The sequence below is a fragment of the Dunckerocampus dactyliophorus genome, chromosome 13, assembly GCF_027744805.1.
Source record: "Dunckerocampus dactyliophorus isolate RoL2022-P2 chromosome 13, RoL_Ddac_1.1, whole genome shotgun sequence".
NCBI lineage: Eukaryota > Metazoa > Chordata > Actinopteri > Syngnathiformes > Syngnathidae > Dunckerocampus > Dunckerocampus dactyliophorus.
In genome coordinates, this window is record NC_072831.1 from 27,204,092 (window position 1) to 27,223,772 (window position 19,681).

At 38.5% G+C, this 19,681-nt stretch overlaps 3 protein-coding genes across 3 annotated transcripts; 1 reads left to right on the plus strand and 2 right to left on the minus strand.

Moving 5' to 3' along the window:
- The first annotated feature begins 1,175 nt into the window (after window positions 1–1,175).
- odf3l2a (outer dense fiber of sperm tails 3-like 2a) lies at window positions 1,176–8,252 on the plus strand. Its single transcript, XM_054796807.1, has 5 exons — window positions 1,176–1,239; window positions 1,348–1,458; window positions 3,532–3,654; window positions 3,722–3,863; window positions 5,156–8,252. Exons 1-5 carry the CDS (start codon window positions 1,188–1,190, stop codon window positions 5,499–5,501), a joined length of 774 nt encoding a protein of 257 aa, XP_054652782.1. The 5' UTR covers window positions 1,176–1,187; the 3' UTR covers window positions 5,502–8,252.
- ebi3 (Epstein-Barr virus induced 3) lies at window positions 7,424–11,044 on the minus strand. The gene is made up of 6 exons (XM_054796808.1): window positions 10,902–11,044; window positions 9,504–9,627; window positions 9,240–9,321; window positions 8,090–8,207; window positions 7,859–8,022; window positions 7,424–7,776 (listed from the first exon to the last, which is right to left on the minus strand). The coding sequence occupies exons 1-6, from the start codon at window positions 10,972–10,974 to the stop codon at window positions 7,621–7,623; spliced, it is 717 nt and encodes a 238-aa protein (XP_054652783.1). The 5' UTR covers window positions 10,975–11,044; the 3' UTR covers window positions 7,424–7,620.
- A 1,578-nt stretch (window positions 11,045–12,622) lies between these two features.
- LOC129192621 (rab GTPase-activating protein 1-like) lies at window positions 12,623–18,598 on the minus strand. Its single transcript, XM_054796806.1, has 9 exons — window positions 18,015–18,598; window positions 17,619–17,836; window positions 16,269–16,352; window positions 16,022–16,132; window positions 15,170–15,274; window positions 14,995–15,078; window positions 14,851–14,922; window positions 12,921–13,163; window positions 12,623–12,835 (listed from the first exon to the last, which is right to left on the minus strand). Exons 2-9 carry the CDS (start codon window positions 17,727–17,729, stop codon window positions 12,638–12,640), a joined length of 1,008 nt encoding a protein of 335 aa, XP_054652781.1. The 5' UTR covers window positions 17,730–17,836; window positions 18,015–18,598; the 3' UTR covers window positions 12,623–12,637.
- Window positions 18,599–19,681: the final 1,083 nt, after the last annotated feature.

Sequence of the window (19,681 nt, forward strand, 5' to 3'; positions counted from 1 at the left end):
ATAAAAATGTAATTATGTAAAAAAAAAGTAATAATAAATAAAATACAAAATAATTTAAATTACCCAGATATAGAAGTCAATGTTTACTTGTATTCATAAACTGAAATATAATTTTAAATCTGTTTCATAAATTAAAGAATCTAATAATAAAATAATAGTAGTAATAATAATAAATAAAATTCAAACAAGCACTAACTATAAAAATAAGAAATATGTAATAATAAAAAAAATATAAAATCAACTAATAACTCGACAGGATAAACAAGCCACTATTTGTATTTGAAATAAGATATGTATTTAAAATAAGATAATTTCATATCCTAAAAATGTCATAATAACAAATAAACAACAGTTTAAATGCAAAAATAACTAACTATAAGAATAACAAATATTTAATAATAAATTAAATACTGAATCATTTTAATTATTTTCAGTTTGGAATTTAATAAAGAAACCGAAAAAAGTAATTGAGTAGATGGGGCAAAAATTCACAAGTTAGTAATTCATAAAATAAAAAAGTAGGACTGTGTCACATAAAATACTACTTCATAAAATAAATACTAGCACTACATGAAAGACTAAAACTAAAAAAATATAACAAAGTACAATCAGTGCCTTCATATTAACAAATGCAAATAATTTATGTGCAATAAAATAAAAAAGGGGAGCTGACATCCTGGTAAACAAGTTTGTTAGTCACAAAATGAAAATGTAATTAACATTTAAAAAAGAGTAAATAATACCAGCAGTAATACAACAAACAAATATGAAAACAAAAAGGCACCAGCTGTAAGTACAAAGTGAAGAAAACAGGTTAGCATTAGCATTAGCATGTCATCACAGCCTGTAACAAAAGACGACAGGAAGTTCTTCCATTTTTAATCATGCGTGTTAGTGACAGAAAACAACAGCAACCAAACGCGACACATATTCTTCCAGCATAAACATGAGTTTTATACACGAGCAGCACTGACGCAACTCTTTTTCAACCTAAACGTCGCATCACTGTTCTATCCACTGCTGACAACTTTTATTGTCCCTTGAGTCGAGGTCGGACAAGATTGTGTTACTTCCCACCTCCAGCGTGTTCATGTATAATTTATCCAGAGGGAGGGGGGGCTTGGCACACACGAAAAGGAAGCATCCGAGGTGACAGAAGAAAAGAAGAAGAAGAAAGTCGGAGGATTATGGAGGAGGCGGTAGCGAAGAGACGGCCAATAATCTCAGCCAGAGAGCGAGGTCAGTATATGAAATACTGTCTACGTGTGTGTGTACTCTTACATGCACCACGTGAGACTAATCAACGTGAGTGGTACGTCATTGCTCGTCGTGGTTTCACCGCAACAGGACCGGGTCCGGGACGCTACGCTCTGCCGCCAACTGTGGGCTACATCAACCATGACGTCACCAAGCCCAGCAGCCCCGCCTACACCTTCCACAGCCGCACCAGCAGCGCTCGTGAGTCTCCATCAACAGACACGTTCAGCACATCCGTGACGGAAAGCGTCCACGGATACGACAGATGCTTACAAAAACTGCCCCCCTGACCCAAACATGTCACAGTGGACGTTTATGTCAATCGAACGTTATTAACGTTGAATAAATAGATTTCCGAGCGCTGTCAAGTCATGCTAATGTTGTTTCAAGGTGAATACATTGTAAAACGCCACAAAGCTGGAACGCTGAAAATAATTCCCGTAAATGTCCCTCCTGCCTGATCAACGTTAAAATCTTTTTTCAAAAGATGTCAAGTCAGGCTAATGTTATTTCCGATACCTTCATTTACGAAAATGTCACGTGACAGTTTTATCGTATGCTTCCAAGATGAGTTACGCCACGTTTTTATCGTTTTGAACGCCAAATTCCAAGATGTCAGGTCACTCGTTTGTTGTTTTTTCTTTTTGCGACACATACATTTACACAAATATCACGGGACATGACTGTTAACGTTTGATACATTTCCGAAAGATGTCGAGTAAAGCTAATGTTGTTTTACGATATATACATGTAACTTGACCAAATGTTAACGTTGAAAATGATTAGCGTAAATGTCACGCCAACCTGATTAACATTAATATCTCTTCTTCAAAGGATGTCGAGTAATGCTGATGTTGTTTTACGATAAATAAATGTAACTTGTAAAACGCCACGTGACAAAATTTGAATGTTCAAAATAATTCCTGCAAATGTCACTCCAGGCTTATTAATGTTAATATCTTTTTTTCAAAAGATGTCAAGTCAGGCTAAGGTTATTTCCCGTACATTCATTTACGAAAAATGTCACTTGACAGTTTTATCGTATGCTTCCAAGATGAGTTACGCCACGTTTTATCATTTTGAACGCCAAATTCCAAGATGTCAGGTCACTCGTTTGTTGGTTTTTTTTGCGATACATACATTTACACAAATATCACGGGACACATTAACGTCTTTCTTCAAAAGATGTCGAAGTAATGCTGATGTTGTTTTACGATAAATACATGTAAACCCGCAAAATGCCACCGGACAAAGTTTTAACGTTCAAAACAATTCCCGTAAATGTCACTCCAACCTGATTAACGCTAAATATCTTTCCTTCAAAAGATGTCAAGTCAGGCTAATGTTCCTTCAGATACGTTCATGTACGAAAAATGTCACATGACAGTTTTATCGTATGTTTCCAAGATGAGTTACGCCACGTGTTTTTGCTTTGAATGTCAAATTCCAATATGTCAACTCACTAGTTTTTTGTTTTTTTTTACACATACATTTACACAAAGGTTGCGAGACACGCCTGTTAACGTTTAATACATTTCCGAAATATATCAAGTCATGCCATTGTTGACTGAAAAGGGTCTTTTTCACGTTGAATACATATATTGTTACTAATGAACACATTCATGTTGTTACATTGCATAGATTTCGTGTTGTCATGGCAATGTTATCAAAGATGCGTACGATTCATATCCGAAAACCATCACATGACAGTTTTAATTATAATATTTCTCAGGTGTTATGTCTCTTTAACGTCATCAATGTTAAATCATTTTCCGTATAATGTGAAATCATGCTAACGTTATAAAAAAATGCTGATATTTTCCACATTCAACGTTATCGGAAATGTGCTCCGCTAGTACATTTGTGAAAGCGTTTGTTGTTATTAATGTTCTTACAAAAAAACAGGACCTTTATGTCGCGCTAACGTCATCAAAACGTGCATAGGCGCTAACATATTTAATGTTCGGCATATTTCAAAGAGGTGTCATGCCATTGTAACGTTACCGTTAAATACACTTCGCAAAGATGTCACGTCAAGCTAGCGTTGTTACATTTACATCCCTGACATTTCCGAAAAAGCACGACTTGACGCAAACATTTCTGTTCAATACATTTCTGTTCTGTCACTGTAACGTTATTAACGTCAAATCCGCTTTTGAAAGATGTCAATCAACGGAAACGTACTTTTAAAAAGTTGTACGTGACACTTTTAACATGTTATTACTACAATTATTACATCCTGATATATGGAGTTGCTTACTGTGTTTCGTGCAGTGGTTTCTGTGGATTCCAGTCCAGGACCAAGGTACCACGTCGGCGCTAAGGTGACACGATTTGGCCGAATGGACACGCCATCTTACTCCATATTGGGGCGAGGGAGGCGCATTGGGGCTAAAGGTAATGTTGTAGCATATAATCACAGAACACGACATATTTGGTTTGATGCTATACTACGTTGTCGCAGGTAATGACTTCCAGACTCCGGGGCCGGGGGCTTACAGTCCTGAGAAGGCTCCGCCTCTAAACGCTCACCGGAAACCGCCGGCTTACACGATCGGCGCTCGTACACGGTATCGTTCTGTGGATGCAGTACCAGCGCCCAACAGGTGAGGGCAGAAGAACACAGGTAAAGATGACCGTTAAAGAGCTCGGAATGGAATCAGGAGATACTGTAACATTAGCAACATTGTATGTGACTTCCTGTTTGGGGCAGGAAAGGACTCTGCCCCAGGTTGCCAAACAATACTGTATATTTTTTTTAAATTAAGCATTTGTGATGCAATCAAGAAAAAAGAATACAAACAATTTGATACATTTTCCACAATGCGCTGTCTCAAATTTTGACAAATACAGTGCAACCTTGAAAAATAAATTCGTAACCAAAACGGACGCTAACCGGATCAATTTTTAATTGTAAATCCAATTAATACAGTCCAGAGAACCAAAAATTGTTAACACAAAACATGTTTTTGTAGTTTTAGTTATGGTTTTATACGCAGAAAACGATTCTAAATACATATAAATACATGTAATACACACTGTTCCCAAAGTCACGATGTGGATGCGTGATCAACACCACCTTCCTGTTTTGCCATGAGTTTCTTCAATTCAGTAGTGTTTCTCACATCAATAACCCAAAATGGAGCCAAAGAAAGTTGCAAGTGCCAGCATTTGGATAAAGAAAGTGAGAAGCACTTATTGAATTCGAGAAATACATCAGGAAGGTGGCGTTGAAAAGGAAGGTGTTGATCCTGCTGCCATATTGTGTCTTTGGGAACAGCCACGTGACAAAAATACATCAAGAACATCGTTGGACTCACACAGTGTATTAATAACACTACAAGACGCGCGCCATATTGTACGCTAACCGGAAAATGTACACAAACCAAGGCAAAATTTTGGTGTACATTTCCGACGTTAATTGAAAAACATGTAAGTAATTTTTATTGATTTCTTTTTGCACTTTTATTTCAGTCATTGTCATGTTTATATTTTTTCAAGTCCTTGATTATTTTTCAATTTTTTTACACTTTTATTTAAGTCATTGTCATTTTTATATTGATTTATTCCTTCATTATTTTATTTCTATTTTTTATACTTTTATCTAAGTCAAACCAAGCAAATTTTTTGTCATGGAAATGAGGAAGAACATGATATCTGCATGCATACAAATAAAACATAAATGAAAATAACATTTCAAAATGGCACTAAATAAAAACCTATTTCACTTATAACCTTGCAATGAACAAATACCAAGGACGAATATGACAAAAAGAGTGCTAAATTTACTCCTGCGAGGAACCTGGAACGGACTCACTTTTGGGTCCCGACCCACCAGTTGAGAACCATGGCCCTACAGAGCGCTACATGATTTCTGTTGTATTGTTGATGCCACCAGTTATGTGCTCCCCAACCTGCTGGGCAGTCAGGTTCCCCACAAGGCATCCAGCGTCAGCTACAGCATGTCGGCCCGCAGGAAGGTGGGCGCCCCCTCGGAGGACCTGGCCAAGAGCCCCGGGCCGAGCAAGTACAACAGCACCAACCCGGATGTTTACCTCCAGCGCCAGCCCTCCTTCTCCATGCAGAGCAGGACTAAGAGGCCCAATTACTCCATGGCGACGCCGGGCCCGGGCTCCTACAGCCCAGAGAGGTCCAACGTGCACCATCACAGGGCACCCTCCTTCACCATGGGTGTCAGACACTCAGAGTTTGTCATGCCGCTTATCTTGGACATCATCGACTAAGTTGGAATGTTGTTTTCTTCTCTGCAAAAATATGTTTGGGATACAGTATTGTGCAAAAGTCTTGGCACACCACTACCTCTGTGCTCATACCAGGCTAACCTTACTTGCATCGCGGTTCGAACATGGCACCCTCGCTCCATATAAATGAATAAATGATTGCTGTTTCATGGTTGAGTATGCTTAATTCTACTTATTCTTGTACTTATTCTTGGCCTAAATTAAGCATTTTCAAGCATCATAATGGTGAAATGAACTAACTAAACGAACTAAAATACAAATACCAGGCAGAAGAAGCATTCTAATTGTGAATGTAGTATTCTACATTGGCCACTAGGTGTCGGTGTTTGGTGAGACAAGCGCCAGATGTGATCGCCCAGACGTCCTGGTCCCCGGCTACCTCTTCCAGTTCCACTGGGAGGACACCAGGGCGTTCAACCATGGCCTCGGATTGGAGGTGCTGAGTCTTATCCCAGAAGCTTCACACTCAGCTGCAAACCGCTCCAGGTAAACGATGAAGGTCACAGCCTGACGAGGCCATCAGGACCGCATCGTCTGCGAATAGCAGAGACGAGATCCCGAGGTCCCCAAACTGGCCCCCCTGGACGCCTTGGCTGTGCCTAGAAATTCTGCCCATAGAAATCATGAACAGAAGTGATGAGAAACGGCATCCTTGGAAGAGGTCAATGCTCACCAGGAACAGGCTCCACTTACTGCTGGCAATGTGAACCAGGACTGGATGGCACGCAGTAGCGCTACGAGAGTACGGGTTCCCGTAGCACCCCCCCACAGGACACTGCGAGGGACACGGTGACGTGCCTTTTCCAAGTTCACAAATCACACGTAGAGGAAAACTCCCACGTACCCTCCAGTACCCTTGCAAGGGTGTAGAACTGGTCCACGACCAGGACGAAAACCACATTGCACCTTCTGTAGCTGAGGTTCACCTAACGTACCCTTCTCTCCAGCACCCTGGAATAGACGTTCCCAGGGAGGCTGAGGAGTGTGATCCCCCAATAGTTGGAACACATCCTTCGGTCACCCTTCTTGAAAAGGGGGACCACCACCCCGGTCTACCAATCCAGAGGTACTGTTCCGGACTTCCACATATTGTTGAAGAGACGTGTCAGCCAAGACAGTCCCTCAACATCCAGAGCCTTGAGGAATTCAGGGCGAAACTCGTCCACCCCCGGAGCTTTGTCACTGGGGAGTTTTTTTGACTACCTCAGGCACGGTGATTCGTGTCCTCAGACTCGATGGAAGATATGTCAGTGGGATTGAGAAGGGCCCCAAAGTAATCCTTCCACCACCCGACCATGCCTCAGCTGAGGTCAGTAGGCCTCCGTCCCCACTGCAAGCATTGTGGACCAGGCACTGCTTCCCCTTTCTAAGGCGTCAAATGGTTTGCCAGAACTTCTTCGAGGCTGACCGAAAATCGTGCGCCATGGCCTCACCGAACTCCTCCAGCACCCAAGTTTTTGCCTCGACCGCCGCCAAAGCCGCATGGTCTGCCGGCACCCATAAGCTGCTTCAGGAGCCCCTCAAGTGATCCATGCTCAGTAGGACTCCTTCAGCTTAACGCAGCTCCAACCTCCGGCGTCCACCATCGGGTTCGGGGTTTGCCGCCACGACTGGCACCGACCACCTTGCGCGGCCACAGCGCCGATTGCCTGTCTAAGAAATGGAGGCACGGAATACAGTCCATTCGGACTCGATATCCCGATCCTCCCCCACGATGCAGGCGAAGCTCTGCCAGAGGTGAGAGCTGAAGAAATGACGAACGGGAGGCTCTGCCAGAAGTTTCCAGCACACCCTCACAACACGTTTGGGTCTCCCAGGTCTGTTCATCTTCCCCCGCCATCTAATCCATCTCGCCATGATCAGTTGACAGGTCAGCCCCCCTCGTCACCCGCGTGTCCAGAACATGCGGATGCAGGTATGATGATGTGATTCATTCAAACATGATTAAATACTTTTCCGAATGATGTGAAGTCACACAAACACCAGGAAACACCATAAAACGTTCCACCAATCCTTTTACTTTTACCATGAGTGGCAAGAAGCAACAATATTACAATAAATACTACTCCAAATACAAAACGATTGTTGTTCGTAACACGTGTTAGAGTTTTTTCTTGGGTAAGGTCACAGTGACGGGCGAGCTCCAACGACTACACTGGCCCAGACCCAGCAGCTCCCTAGCGCACACCCGGAACAGGTACGTTCTACCAGGGATCAGACCCTTCAGCTCCACGCTGGTGTTCTCCAGAGGACCCAGCTGGACAAAGAGGGAAGAGAACCATAAATAAAACACAAGGTCACTCGACAAGACAATAAGTCTTGCTTTCAGGTGAACTTACATTGACAGACTTGGTGGTGCCCTTGACGTCCCACTGGTACATGATCTGGTACTTCAAGGGGACGATGTCCATGTGCGTCCAAGTGGGAGGAGCCGACCACTCCATCAGAACCGCTCTGACGTTATGAGGGGACACCTTGATGTCCACGGGGGGGTCAGGTTTCACTGCGAATAGATTGTGTCGTTCAGGCTGTCGTCAGCCACTCGTCGGTGTGTTGATGTTTGTCCTCACCGATGTCCTCCAGCATGAAGCTGCTGAGATGAGAGCTGCTGCCTCCGTCGTAAAGTGTCGTCACGTTGATCATGTAGTCCGTCAGCAGCTTCAAGTCACGCAGGGGGCAGTGCCACAGCTGGACACGTTTAGAAAACGGATTGGTGGAAGCGTCTTGGATTTTATATTCATTTATATTTATAGTGGATTTTTGTATCATTTTATATTTATTTCCTGTTAAATATATGTATCAAAAATAATAATTCTATATTTATATATAAATAAAATCATATATTAATTTATTGTTAAATACTGTATATACATAAGAAAAATATATATTTAATACGTAAAATATATAATATATAAAAAATATAAATAATATATATTTGTCTTTGAATATCATTTATTCACAAAACAAGTGATTCAAAGTAGAATTTATCATTTTATGCATAAAAGTACTCACTTTCATGTACAGTAATACTGAATTTCTCTGCAGGGCTTAGAAAAAGTGTAAGAACTAAAAAAATACCTCCATATTTCAATATGATTCATGAACAAAGATGTGTTGAAATTAGGACGTATTCATTTATGTATTTCCTTTATATTCACAATCGAAATGATCCTTTGGGGTTTGTATTTTTTTTAAATATTAATTTAAGCGTCTTGGTTGGAGGGGATTTCTTGTAGTAAAAGTAAAGTAAAAAGTTCTCTTGCGCAAATCTGGAAATGCAGCAAAATGAATTTAGGGAAATGCGAATTGAAAGTTCCAGTATCACAGAAAGAAAGAAATGAATAAATAAGTAAGTCAGTCAGTCACTGGGGATGTTCCTTTCCATGTATATATCATTTCTTGTCTTGCTTGGCATATTGCTGCGTATTATGATTCTAATTATTATGTCATGTTACTGTTAGTAGGCTCGCTCGTATTTGAATACAGACTTTCATTCAATTTGTTGGACTAATGTAAGGAAGTTGAGGATGTTTTATTATTAGGATTTGTTGAAATTATTATTCAATTCTTTTTTTTTATTGTATTATGACATCTTTTATTGAATTTTCCCCCCTTTTTGTTGTTGATTGTATTTTGCCCTCCTATGGACCTTCTGTGTGTCTGCAACGTTTTTTCACCCCCCCCCCCCATAATTTCATCATTAAAAATTCTAGTTGGTACCTTCTCTGGTGATGATGATGACGAAGAAGAGTTGCTAGACATGAGCTGACATTGCTTGGTTACTGACGGCCGGTGTCTCTCGCTGAAATGCACACACACACACACACACACACACGCACGCACGCACGCACACACACACACGCGCACACACACACACACACACACACACACACGTTTACACGCTATTGCAGACAAGCCACGGTGTGCTACTGGCAGCGGTATATTATTGTCATTGTGATATATCATTCTGATTTTATGACTGACGTGTAGGAGGCCACGTAGCGCACTGGCTGAGAGGGAGAGTGGGGGGGTTCAGGCCAAGAGCAAAAGGTCATGTTGGGATAACTTGCACACCAGCAACGCACTGTTGGATTGACGGGAGGATCTCCTGAGAGAAGAAAGTAGTTAGAATGAGATGTTCACTGACCATGTAAGCCACACCACCACCTGTAGGTGTTGAACATTGCATATACAGGAGAGTGGAGAAAACCCCCCAACTCATTCTCCTGTGCTTCTTTCATTTCACTTCTGTTCTATTATTTATCACAGTTATTTTTAGTTATTATAAAGAAGCACAATAATCTCCAAAATGTTTGTGTTTTTATTCCAAAAGCAACAAAATGACTTTCCTTGTGTTTATCTGAAATATGCTTTTTAAATCAGATGTTTATTTCGATTTTTGGCAGTATTGTAACACACATTTTTGTCCTAATCTAGCTCTTTTTGGGCGAATTAAAAAAAAAATAAAATAGAAATCTTAATTTTGGCAGTATTATAATACACATTTTTGTTCAGTTTGTGTTTGAACCGACATAGAATATATTTTGTCAGTTTATTTTGTGTCATTTTGACATTCATTTATGTGACAAGTAGAGCACTTTTTTGGCAGAATTTCCATTTTCATTTGGGCGGTATTTTTATACAAATTTTATCTTTTTTTTTTTTTTTAAAGGGACAAATGTAATGTAAATTTAATGTGAGAAACACATGCTGTCAGTATTTCAATATACTGTAAATATTTTTCTAATTTTTAGACTTTTTTCTTAATTTTAATGTATGTGATGAGTTTTGCAATACTGGCAGTATTTTAATACAATTTTTCAGCCAATTTTTACTTAATTTATGTGATTAAATATAGCAACGTTGGCAGTACTTGAATACTATTTTTTGGTCCAATTAGATTTTTCTATTAGTTTTTATGTTATTGGTAGTGTTTTTAAAAGTGAAAAATACAACACTTATTTGGCATAAGAAATGATATTCATATATATTTTCATATTCTTTTCTTTTAATACACATTTTTTAAAACATATTTTTAAATTGATGTAATAAATACAGCATTTTTTGACAATTTCATACATTTTTTGTAAAAAAAAAAAAGTAAAGAAAATAAATATTTTTCTCTTAATGTGATGAATATAGCAATTTCAGCAGGATTTTAAATACATATTTGTTTTCAATGTCTAATATATATAATATGTAACATTTGTATTTTCTATTCTTAATTTATGTGTCAAATATTGAATTGCCGGATGGGAGGCCAATCATTCGTCTCTCTGGTTTGCTAAAAATAAGACAATATGTTGTATTTCAAAGCATGGCTGCAAGGACCCAAAGAGTACCAGGGAAGAGTAGAAAGGCTTAAGGGGTCGTGGTACTCACTTCCTGATGATGAGGTGGTCTGACTTGCAGCAACAGCGACCAGGAGGGTCCAGCAACACACACTTGCCATCATGACTGCTGCTCTTGGGGTCAAATCAGGCGTCGAACAAGGCCTGGCTCTTCTCCTTTTATCTATTCGGCGTTCGAGTCGAAGTCCAGCTCGTGAGGCTGCAGTAGATCGTGTGTGCGGTCACGGAGGCGGCAGCTGATCTTTAAGAAGCGGCGGCGGGCGGGCCTGAAAGCGAAAGAGGAAGGAGAGGCGCATCACAGGAAAAGCCCTCACGGAGAAACGACCGCTAGTTTCCTGACGTCATCAGGCAGGAGTGATTTATCTGTCTGAAAATAAAGTTAATAAAAAGATAAGCGGCGGGACAAAGAAAGAAAAATAAAGTTATTGGAATATTAGTCTCATATCACGAGAATAAATCTAAACACTGTGACAATATTTACAAGAAAAAAGGTCGGGTGGGGGTTAGCCGAGATGCAGATTAGATTTGTTGGGTTAGTGAGAGTAGCTGCACCCCAACACACTTGGCTGCTCTGTTTGGCCATTCCGTTACCACAGTAAAATCACAATACTATAAAAATATCTAAAGAAATAAAAAGGCCACTTACAATAAAATAAAATAAAATAAAATAAAATAAAATAAAATAAAATAAAATAAAATAAAATAAAATAATATGAGAATCAAATCTAAATACTAAAATATTTTGCGTTTGTGTGAAAATTTAGTTGACAAGAAATTTTGTAAAAATATTACAAGAATAAAATCACAATATTTATAAGCTTTAGGGCAGCAAAAATTGGGCCCCTTTCTTATGAAAAATTCCAATTTCAGCAACTTGATCAACATCCTGTTGTAATAGAGATAATATAACCACAATAAAGGTAAAACGTTACCAAAATAAAATTGTATGTTAACAAGCAAAACGTTCTAAAATGAGAAGTACATTTTATTAACAAAGAAATGGTTATTAAAATATTTGTCTCGTAATATTATGAGAATAAAATGTAACAATAGAAGAAAAAAAGACCATTTACAAGAAAAAAACAACGTTTTCAGAATATGAGCCTCATGATATTACGAGAATACAATCGAAATACTAATATATTTTGTGTTTGTGTGTAATTTTAATTGATAAAACAAAGTTTTCAGAATATTGTGTCGTAATGTTACCAGAATAAAATGGGAAATACTATGACAATATTGAAAAAAAAATGTAACCGCTGGAAGCAATCAATTCCATTCTTTCAAATCCATTTCTAATCTCAACAAATCTTATGATTCAACGTCTTGGTGGAATATTACACAAAAAAACAAACATTATCGGAATATTACTTTCTTACTCTTAAGTGAAAAAAAAATAATGTGTCCAAATCAGTATTTATTGTTAAGTTTTACTGCTAAACGCTGTCGCTGCCTCACGTCTTTTTGTCCAATAGAAATCATGAAAGTATTTTTGGTCCACGGTTTAATTGTTTTGAAGTGTTTCTCACTTGCATCACTTCTGTTTGCCCTCCCGTGACAATCGGCTATGCTATTACGGTGTTTTCTCCATGACATCATGACGTTACTCTTTTAATATTACACGTTTTTTTCTCTTAGGAAAGTTAAAACAAATCCATGCACGTTCACATCCCAGGCTCCACTGTATGGAGACCGGTCATCTGCTCCAGAGCACCCCCTGGTGTACATTATGGCACATTACAGCCTAGTCCATTTGCACGTTCTTCATCAGCTTTGTTCTTTTTGACTGTCTTTGTTGTGAGGCCACGACAGCTTCCACCCAGACAGGGAGCCGCCGTGGAGGCTCCTGCCGGACGTCGGCGCCCCGTCGACGGACGTGCGCAGCGAGGTGAAGGCCTTGCTGATCCAGTTGTTCTTTGCTTCCTGGAGGTCGTTGGCCAGGATGCCCCGCTCGTGCTCCAGCTCCTGCACCAGTAGTAGCGGCAATCATTAGGATTACAATCAATACAATGATTAGACATCTTAGCAATGTGCAGTGGAACCGTGTGACCTGGATTTTGCATTTGGCCTCCACCATCTGTAGTTTGGTCTGAGCCAGCTCCTTCTCCAGCTGTCTAATCTGAGCCTTGAGGGAGGCCTTCTCCTGGTCCTCCCTCCTCTGTTGTGCCTCAGTGGGGCCAACGTGCTTCCTACCCCAGCCTGGAACAACCAAGCCAGGGTCCTCTGATGATACCGCTGCTGCTTCTTCTACTGATTCTCCAGCACGACAGTGAGGACAAGCCTTCAACGTGCTCTGTGCGGGACAACAGAAAACACAAGCGTCCTAACTTTGGCCTCAAGATGAACATCCTGTGCCAAAAAAGGTATTAGCATCACACAAAAACACTGAACAGGAACCCATCAATGTCGATACCCATCGGACTGGCTGAAACCGAAACCAAAACTAGCATATTAATGGAGCTTAATAGTGCTTTTATTTTGAAGCTTACTTTGCACTGAACAGGAAGTCACTGGTACAGTAGAGTAGCCGATTTATTGAGCCTTGTAATTTACAGCTGCTTGCCCTTTTTATGGTTTGTTGCTCTTGGTAAGGACCTGGGATACTTTACTCCTCTGTCAACGATCACAAGGACCTGTTAGGTTTTATTTATTATTATTATTATTATTATTACTGAAACAAACCTAATTGAATAATACTGCACTCTTTTGATGTAAATATTAGGAGAAGACGATCACATGTTTACAGGAATAACACCATGTTATTACATGAAAGTACATGTGAAATATTGTGAGAATAAAGTCATATTAGAAGAGAGAAGCTGAAGTATTATAAGAATAAAGGCAAAATAGTACAAATATAAAGTTGAATGTCTGAGAGAAAAAAAGGTCATAATATTGCAAAAACATTTCAGAAAATTTTTCAATTAAAAAAAGCACAATATTACAAGAATATAAAATATAAATACAAATAATATCAATGAGATATTTCTTAATATAAACATATTATAAGTAATATAGATATATAAGTTTGTAAGAAAAAAAGTAGTAATATTACAGAAATATTTGTATATTTTGAGAAAAAATGGAAATATTATAAAAATCCCTTGGTGGGGTTAGGAGGAAAAACAATGTATTAAAAAAAGCCCAATAGTGTGAGAATATGAACGTGTTCACACATTGTTTTTGCAATATTTCAAGGAAAAAAATGCAAATACTATGAGAATTAAAACATAAAACAAAATAAATGAAATAATTTTAAAAAGTCAAGGGAAATGGAGGAAAATATGATAATGCAAGAAAAAACTTGTATTAATATTAGGGGATTGTTTGTTATGTTATGTTATGTTTATGAGAAAAACGGTAAAAATATTAGATAAAAAATAAAATCATAATATTATGAGAACTAAATCACATGTTGACGAGAACTACGTCAGAAATATTATGAGAATAAAGGCAAAATATTATGAATGAAGTGTTATGTTTGTAAGAAAGAAATGTCATAATATTGCAAAAACATTCTTTTTATATTACAAGAATGAAGTACAAATATTACAAGAATATGTTTATGAGAAAAACTCATAACATTAAAGGAAAACAGCATAAAAGTTAATATTTCAAGGAAAAACAACAAAAGTCAGGATTTAAGAATAAAATTGAGAAAACAAAATATTTTCACACAAGAAAGTGAGTGTATTTATGAAATATTAATCGGTGAAATATTACAAGAATAACGTCATACGAGTACGAGAAAAAGGGCACATCACAAGAAAAAAATATTTGTACAAGAACATTTTTTTTAATGATATTGTTTTCCATTCACTTATAAAAATAACATTTATCCTTCTAATACTACGTCTTTTTTGCTGAAAAGAAAGGGACTTTATTATTGTAATGTTACGTTTGGACTGTTTTTCCTCTAAATTCAACTCTTTGATGAGTTTTGGGTGGTGCTGTCAAACAGGAAGTGGGCGTTAAGTCACCTTGAGTGAGAGGACCTCCTGCGAGTGTGCCTCCTGTTGTCTCTCCAGGCGCGATGTCAGCTGACAACAGATCTGAGCGGCACACGGGAAAAAAACACTCAAACCCGCCCTTCCTCTCTTGAGACGACGTCGGCTCCTCCTTACCTGTTTGTAGTCTGTGATGATGCCCGAGGACTTTTTCACCTCCTGCTCTGCCCTCTCCAGCTCCCTCCGCAGCACTTCCTTTAACTACAGCCGCACAGAAAGAGGCGTTAAGCTTCTCACGCAGGCTTCATTCAATGACATCAATAACGTGATGATGACGACGGTGTCCACTCGCCATGGCCGCCTCCTCCTCCTTGCCTCGCTTCTCCTCCTCTGTGACCCGCAGACGACGGCGAGTCAGCAGAAGGTCGCCGATGAGTGCCTCCACGCTCTCCTCCGCCTGCCAATGACATCATCAGTCAGTTCCACGCTCACACCGTGCATTGGTCTAAACATTAGGGACACCTCATGTCGTGTATGCAAAAGAGCAGCAAAGGAGTAAGCAGACTGGGGATTGGGTGGAGGCGGGGCCGCTAGCGTACACACAGAGTGTTTAACGTAGTAGAAATTACATTTGTAGATTGCAATACAGCGTCATAGTCATCCCGACAGTCCGTCAGTGTCGCTCGCTACATTGCAAAAGAAATGCAACATTTGGGGAGATGTTAGAAATGTCTGACAGACAGTAGGAACTGCCCGGGAGATCGTACGTACGTGTCACAACCAGCCACTCCTCAACTGTACAACCGAGTGAAAGAAAACGTGCTGAAGGACGTCAGAAACAATGCATTTTACTCCGCCACCACAGATATGTGGGCCAGCTAAAATATGACCCCCTACGTTACAGTAGCTTAACAATATAATGCCACTAAATTGGCATTATATTGTTGTGGCATTATACAGTTGTGTTTACGTAGTTGCAATTTTCCTTCCATTTAAGGTACTTGCATTTCTTTAAATGTATTTTTATTTGCTGTCATTTTTTATTGACATGCTTTGAATCTTGCAGGTGCTAATTGTAACATTGTACACTTATTTGCACCTCCTGAAACATGAAACATACTTGGACTTGGATGTTTATTTACAAATGTGGATGAGAGGCGGAGGAGAGGGGCGTGATGCAAAACAAGGTGGGAGAAAGCGAGACCTTGTCCAGGGCGCTCCTGAGGGCCACCTTGCTGGTGATGAGTTTGTGGGCCAGGCTGTCGTTCTCCCGCTCCAGACGGAGGCTGGCCTGCTGAAGACGATGGTTCTCCATCTAGAAAAGGCCAAAAGAACCAAGCAGTTAGAACGTGCACACCAAGACAAAGACTTCCAGACACAACAGACGCGGACGTATTTGCCGTCTTCTCTGAAATCTTTCACTTTTTCAAGGGAGTTCGACGCTTGCCCACCTGGCATTTATTCAAGGGGTCTTCCTCATCCTCCATTATTTGCAGACGGCTTTCTCTCAGCTTGGCTTTCTTGGTCGGGACCTCCTGAGGGACAAAAGAGCCGTATCCACTAAATACGATGGTGTCAAAACACACACAGTCTGCTCGCACAATTTAGGAGCAAGCCTCTCCAAGAGATAAAAGATCAAACGATAAGAGCGAGATGATACAAGTAGGCGCAAAAGCGACGCTGGAAGGAGAGACATTTTCTTTACTGCCTTCAAAATAACACTTCATGGACAAAAGTATTGAGGCGCTTTGTTTTTCACTCTCTGCTCTGCTCTACCAGATGTCAAAAGTGTCTGATGCTGGACCATCTCCATCCCAAAAGATATTACTGAATAGAAATCACAGTTGAAATAGCGTTACACTTAACGTGTCCATTCATCAGTGAATGCATAATTACTTTCATCTAATACGTAAGATGCCATATTGTATTTTTAATATTGAACAACATATGAAGATCTAATCATTTATGTGAATAGGACTATTTTTATAGAGTTCAGAGACATATTTTTAATATTTGATCATTTAGGAAAATGTGAAAATATAATTGCAGTATAAATATTTTATGTATTTTACATGTTTAATATGAGACTATGTGATTATTCTAATAAATATAGTACAGTATAGATAGATTTGTAATATTTCTGATACAATCATTTAAATATACATATTTTTCATGAATTTTTTATTTTTATGTGAATTTTATTGTAATAAATAGATGTATTTGAAATATTTAACAAAATACATGATCCATTTGAACAATGTGAATAAATGATTATTTTAATACAAATAGCTGAGATATATTTGTAGTATTCAACAACATACGAACATATGATCATTTCAATATAAATCTTAATAGATTACAATTTGGCAACAATATGTGAATATGATGATTTTAATATAAATAGTTTCAATGCATTGCTAATATTTAACAACATCTGAACATATAATCATTGCAATATAAATATTCTCCATGTATTTTGTATTTATGTGAATGTATGGTTATTTTAATATAAACAAGTTTCAGTAGTATAAAAAGTATTTTAATATATTTCAAGATTTAATCAAATGTGAATGTATCATTATTTTAATAGTTATTTTCCATGACATGAACAAGTAACATGCATTACTATATTCATAGAATAATAATAATAATAATAATAACATAACATTTGCTTTTGCCTGCCAAGGTGATACTCGACTGTCTATGAGCAAAAAAATTCCTGCACTATTTTTGGACCAAAACACCTGTGCAGGTGCAACTACTGTAATTACATTTAATGGCTAAAAGGAAAAGTTGCTTACTGGAAAGCTGGGTCCCGTTTCGGCCACCAGACACGCCAGGATCTCCTCCTCGGTCATCTGCTCCGACAGCTGGGCGTCGTAGGACATGGTGACCGACACCTCCTCCATCATCTTGACCACCCCGAAAAAGCAGGATGAGCTACAAGCGGAACTAAAGGCAGAGGATTCTTTGTTTCCAGGTGGTCAGGAGCATCCAGCTGAAGATGGCATGTGGAGTGCTGGGAAGAAAAGCGAGGGGTAAAACAGTTTTGGGTTTTTTTGGTGGTCCAAAGGTGAAGACACAAACACGGAGAAGTATTCCAAGGAGTGACACTAGAATGAAGTTGCCAGGTGCTAACAGGTTCCACAAGCTTTTTATACGAGACCTGAGAGTATGGAAACAAAAGACACACCCACCTCTTCTCTTCTCTTCTCTTCCTTTCACCACCAAACTCTCAAAAGACATTTTCCCGCTGACCGAGTTTCTGACAGAACCTGCAGGACGCCTCCAAGAGGAAAGCATCCAAGTACAACAAGCACACAAACTATGAAGAGTGTGTGTGTGTGTGTGTGTGTGTTTGTGTGTGTGTAAAACACTCTCCTTTGGCTATTAGTTTTGTGTTTGTCGCCGGGCGGAAAACGGGTCAAGCAGGTAAAGCGACAGAATACTTTAACATTAATGAGGAAGAAAAAACTGAATTAGGCAGATACACCCTTTTTGTGACCCAATTTTTTACCTTTATGAAATAATAAAAACGTGACTATGTTTTATGATATTTTTCAATAAAAGGAGATGCCATTTATTTATATTTTTACTCATCATTCTGAGTCGTAGAAAGTGAAACACATTTCCTGTTGAAACAAACAAACAAAAAAAAGAATAACAATAAAAGTGTATTAATATCAAAGTGACTATGTTTTATTATATTTGCTATAAAAAGGATGCCATTTATTTAAATCATAATTCTGTCTGCGTCATAGGACGTCAAACACATTTTCTGTTAAAAAAAGATAAGAAATACATCTTGCGAACTAAAATATTAAAAAGTATAGATTTACTTTTGTAATAATTCAATTTAAAAATAATTCATATATTAAAATGCTCATTACAAAAGGAAAAGTAAGAAAATGTGTATATACCACACATTTAAAAAAAATAAAATACCGTAACAACAATCACAAGGGAAAGAAGTCTAAAAATGAATGTAATAAATAAAATGTATTTTATTTTATATATTTTTCTATACAAGTGAAAAAGCCCCATTCTTCTTCTTTTTTTACTATTATTGTATATATATTTATTAGTTATTATTTTTGTCAGAGTGATAGCAAGTAAAGAAACTTTCCAGGCAATAGAACATTTATTCCTATTTAGAAAAAAAGTGTGTGAAAATTGTGGGGAAAAAAACAAGGTAAAATGATTACTAGAAAAAAAAAAGATAAAATATCCCCCGAAAAATGAGTAAAATGAATGAAATTGAATAAAATTCAACAATACAACAATCATAACAAGAGAAAGAAGCCACACTTAATTTAAATAGAACCAAACCTCCAAAGTCAAACACAATGCTTTCCGTGCCACGAATTGAGACGTAGCATTTGCAGGGTAAATAAACTACCTAGTTTGTCTGTGTGGAAGAACAGTAAGTCTACTTTTGAGACCGATTTTTTCTTCCAGTTTTGGGGTGTTGGACTTTGGAGGTTCTGCAGTAGCAGGAAGTACGCTTCCGTGGTTTTCTCGGAGGAGGCTCATGACAAAAATGTTGACACAAAATGAAAATCACAGCATAGTTGAAGGGAGCATACATTACACTGCTGGCTATGTGCCGTGTGAACATCTACTGTACGTCTGCATGTCTACACTGGGGACGGGCATCGGCCATTCATGGATTCATGCGTCTTCAAGCATAAATGCTGACATAAATGTTTCCTGACATAAATGCCCATCCCTAGTCTAGTTAAAGCAGGGGTGTCCAAACTTTTTCCAGCCATCTCAGCTTTGTAATATACTGTATAGGTGAGAAAGCCTATTATTGGTATCAGCTTCCATCTTTGCTCTTTTTTCTCAAATATTTCAATTTTCT